This window comes from Grammomys surdaster, unplaced genomic scaffold, assembly GCF_004785775.1.
Source record: "Grammomys surdaster isolate TR1022 unplaced genomic scaffold, NIH_TR_1.0 279, whole genome shotgun sequence".
NCBI classification, from domain to species: domain Eukaryota; kingdom Metazoa; phylum Chordata; class Mammalia; order Rodentia; family Muridae; genus Grammomys; species Grammomys surdaster.
The window spans coordinates 2,145,976-2,150,900 of NW_021604720.1; the positions used below are offsets into that span (position 1 = coordinate 2,145,976).

The 4,925-nt window shown below is 35.0% G+C and overlaps 1 protein-coding gene across 1 annotated transcript in view; it reads right to left on the minus strand.

Annotated features, from left to right (window-relative positions):
- Positions 1-4,925, minus strand: part of Cep128 (centrosomal protein 128) — a 344,929-nt gene that overhangs the window by 8,235 nt on the left and 331,769 nt on the right. Inside the window, exon 25 of the mRNA XM_028777280.1 lies at positions 3,347-3,455. Coding sequence (XP_028633113.1) covers positions 3,347-3,455 — 109 coding nt within the window. The remainder of the gene's footprint in view (positions 1-3,346; positions 3,456-4,925) is intronic.

The window sequence follows — 4,925 nt, forward strand, 5'->3', positions numbered from 1 at the left end:
GAGAGAGAGAGAGAGAGAGAGAGAGAGAGAGAGAGAGAGAGAGAGAGGAGGACAGAGAGAGAAGGAGAGAGAGGGGGAGGGAGAGGAACACATATGTAGATGTGATGGTATGCATACAGAGGTCAATGGACAGCTTTTGAGCAGCTCTTCTTTGTATCCATCATGTGAGTCCCAGGGATTGAACTCAGGTTTGGCAAGTGACTTTACCCACTTGAACCATCTTGCCAGTTCTTTTTTTTTAAACTTTTTTTATTGGATATTTTATTTATTTACAATACAAATGTCATTCCCTTTCCCCATTTCCCCTTCCTAGAACCCCCTATCCCATCCCACCTCCTCCTTTATGCTTTTATATCATTTTAATTACATGTAGGTATTAAGGTTAGTTCTAGGCTGAGGGTCTAGCAATACAATAGATGCAGATAGTCAAAGATCAAGCAAGACAATAAACACAAATAGTCAAAGAAAAACCAAGTCATTAAACCCAATTACATGAACACTCCCATGATCACTGTTTCTAAGGGCTTATCAGGATGACCAAAGTATCTGAGACTACTTCCCTGTCCTAGCCCAAGGTCATTTTCATGTTTGAAGACTTCTTCCTTGTTCTAGCCTAAAATTTAGATTCCTGTCTGAAATTACTTCTTTGTTCTAGCTTAAGATTTAGATTCCTACCTGAAATTACTTCTTTGTTCTAGTCGAATATCAGATTTCTGCCTGAAGCCTACTTCCTCGTTCTTGGCCAATGTCATATTTCTGTCAAGTAGCCCATTTCCTTGTCCTTGGCCCATGTCAGATTCTTGCCAAGCAGCCCCAAAAGTTTTCCACTTCTCTCTCTTTTTGATTTCATTAACAAGACTGAGCCTGTCTTAAGTCATTCTGACAAGAATGCCTTCCTTACCAGTCATGGAGTATGCATTATCAAAAGCAATGCACTTATGTTTTAGGTTGGTAAGGCTCTGTACAGAATTTTACCCATCCTTGGCTTGCCAGCCTGTTAATTTAATAACTCTGTCTGGGGGTACATTTTCAGGTTTAAGCTATGTTCTTTGGCTGCCGACATGTTGATGTTGTTAAAGAAAATTAAAACCTCATCTTTTTTACTGTCCCATCCTTTCCCTTGGCCACACTTGTTTTAATTTGTGTTTTTCTAGATTTTATCTACCATGTGTCTAGTTTTCTTGATCTTCATGTGAAGAATATTCTATAATCATGAAATTGTTTACCCTGTATTTCCTCTTCTTAGACTCTGACTCCAGTGTCTTTTCTGGTCTAGGGAAAATCTCTAATTATCTTATTTGACAGAGGCTCTGCTCTACTTTGTGGGGCTTGGCAATTTTGAATTTTGGGGATATAGTAAAAGGAGAAATTAGAGGACAATTTCTCTAAGTTGAATTAATCTGCTACAAAAACAGAACTATTCAGACAGTGATAAATGCATTTTAAAAAGTATTGAGAAAGTGGAGATAATCATGGTAAGAAAATTATAAATATAAAGTTGTCAATAAAAAAGAGTAAAACAAAAGGCTCAATTAATCACTGGAGGAATTCAATTAAATTTTTTACGTCCTACAATACAAGCAGTGACAAAATATTTCTTCATTAAGACTATATATATTACAAGGTTAGCTTTTGCTATAGTTATTAATTTTATTGACTTTTGAACTACTACATTTAAATAGAAACCCATGTTTGCCCAAAAGAAATATATCTTAGTTAGAAAAATGATCAAGGCTGGTCACAAGATGGTACAATCAAAAGAGAAATGCAGTCTCTTTGAATGCCTTTATAATATTAAATATAATTCCCACAACTTTGATATTCCTACTTCACATCTAAGCATTTCCTTTTAGGAGGCATTTTAGCAAAATGAAGTGGCAGTAGAAAATGGCTGCTCTGCTTGGCTCCTGGTCCTGCTCTCTCAGGTTTTCAGGGTACCAGCAGGTGTGACTTGTAATGTTTTGAGGCACTCCATTTCTTCCTTACTGGTCAATGGTAACCTGAGCAAAGTTTTACATTGCTTAATGTGAAAGACACAAATCCTGCCCTGTAAATACACCAGATTCTGCGATGCCATATCCAACTTGAGATGTAATTCAAATTGAAGAGTGGCTACAACATCAGAATAGCAGAGAGTTTACAGAGATAGAAAAATCACTTGGTAAAATGATTAAGATGGGAAAGAAAAAAATGCTTACCTTTTGTAATGAAATAATTATGATATAATAAAATCCAAACCATTTGTCAGAATCTGATAAATATTTATTAAATGAATCCATGAATATAAATAAGCAAAAATGAGAGATATCACCTTTGGATTTGACCTACTTCTTTTAAGACTTATTTTGTTATAGTATTTTATAGAAGACTAGCTATTTTAAATGATGAATTATCAAATTTAATGTATAACCCTCCAGGCCCATGATAAATTGAAGAACTAAATTATTATGCAAATTAGAATCTATTAAATAATATTTGAATCCCAGTAGCTTAGATAAAAGTAGACTTCACAAAGGGACTTGTATATTCATCTACCTAATTTAATTGAACACTAATTGGGCTTTTAATATGATTCAGGTATTATATGGGAGGGTATGGTGAGCAGAGCAGGCATCACTGATTCATTCAGTTCAATCTGTGGTTGAGGGGATAGAAAAACAGTCAACAAAAAGTCATTCACATTATAAAAATCCATCTATATATATATTATCCTAAGACTTATTTAAAAATCGTATTGAGTTGGGGTATTAAAATAGAAAACATCTTTAAAGCCATAGCTGATGCCCTCTTTAAGTATAATGCATAGCCCCTAGACCATGGGAACGAGGACAGAAGGAAATGCACGGTGTTACTGGATCCTGGCATGGTAAACCACGACATCATTTCACTGTTGTAATAGGGAATAAACAGTGAAATTTAGTGTGTACTTATGTATGTATCCTTATTCTTTGTACAAATAAATATTTTTGAAGTCATACATAAAAAAATCTTCCTATTTTGATGATTTTCATTTTATTACAAAATAACTTTCTTTATCTGTTCATCTGCAGTTTAACAACCTTTAGACCAAAAAAATAGGTTTAATTAGCATTTTTTTTTACCATGGAAGATTTACTTTAAGTTTTATTTTAAAACTTTGAGATCTAAAAAGGAATTCCATGTTTTTCACTGAGTTAGGTAATATCAGAACTGTTCTTGGGGGACTTTTTTATGATTCATAATGAAACAGTTCTCAGACTTTAGCATGAATATTACTATCATGTACTGGCCTTAAACTTTAATTTCCCCATGAGTTACATTTTAAAAAAATCCAATTTAATAACTGGTAGAAGACTTTATTACTTACAGTTAAAGTGTGAAAACTGTGGACTAGACAGGAAGCGACTGTGGTCCTGCCAAGAGGAGGAGTGATCTAGGCCATGAGCGTGGGAACCGGCAGAAAAGGGCCTGTTGTCCTGAGAAAGAGCAGCACACTTCAGTCCCATGCTCACAGAACACATGGAAAGACAGTCATGTAAACGTACTGACTGTGAACTGGACCTTCCTATGCAAGCTACATTGCACACACATGGGTTCGTGATAACAATCATTGCATAAAATAAAACGCATGTGCTAAGGCACATATATGAAACAGAAAGAAATCACCCATTGTCATGAAGCATGTTTCTTTCCCGACTTTCCCTTACTCCATCACATAAACTGGCTTTAGAGACACGTTTGTCAAACCTTGTGTTCTTTTCATTTAGTTGCAAACATTTGAAAGTCATCATATCCCAGTCTTCAACTTCAGTGTTACCTAGACACTGGCCAGTGGGCACACTGTGCTTTACTAAGCCATTATTTTCCTTGGCATTTAGATGGTGTCCAGGATTTTGCTTCCATAAATAACACTGTAATAAATACATTTAAATATGTAATCTTTTCCATACTTAGGTCTGTCCCTTATGACAAACTCTTAGGTAGAAATCTTGGGTCAATAAAAACAATTTGATGTTTAAAATAAACTTTATCAGACTGCTTTCTGTATTATGAATATAATTATACACATCCAACAAATATTTATTTAAAATATACATAATAATTTCCTTTCTTCCTATGTTGTATAAATGTGTCTTTGTCAACTATAACTTTAAATCATTTCATTATTTAAATTGAATAAAAATAAATACTTTGATATACTTAATAAATAGTGAAACCACAATTTTTTAAATGATTCTTTTCAAATTATTTGTTATCCTTTTTGCTCTCCACCCTCATTCACTCAGAATAATTGGGGGTGGAGTGTAGTATAGGCTGGACCAATAACAAAGAAGATGATTGGAGTATATGATCAGTAAACTTTCAGGTTTCCAAAGGAGAAAGGAATCATTGAACGAATAAACTGCATGAATCCTGGTGTAATTAGAGGCATGATAAGTACCCTAAGAACAGTAAATAGCAGTAAGAAGACAATAGAATTGAGGTCAAAGAAGATGACCCTTGGAGATGATGTTCAAGAATGATTTGAGTATAGTTAAACAATGGCACCAGGGAGGGCAGGGAGGACGGCACCGTGTGGAGGGAGTTGAGGGAGACTCGGTGTGCTTGAGGTACGGAAGGAAATGAGCCTTAAGGCTGCAGCACTCTCACCCTGCCAAATTCTAGGGGTGGCCAGCAGCTAGATTTATGATTTGAGGTTTTAATTTTTTAAATGAAATTATTTGTGTGCACACTCAGGTGCAAGCATTTGCTGCTGTGTGTGGAGGCTGGGAGACAGATCTGGTTCTCACCTTCTATCTTTGTAAAATCTGAAGACTGGACTCAGGCCAGAACAAAGGCCTCAACCCATTGAGCCATCTTGCTGGTTCCAAGATTAAATTTCATTTCCTTTTTTTCTACTTATTTATTTATTTATTTATTTATTTATTTATTTATTTATTTATTTA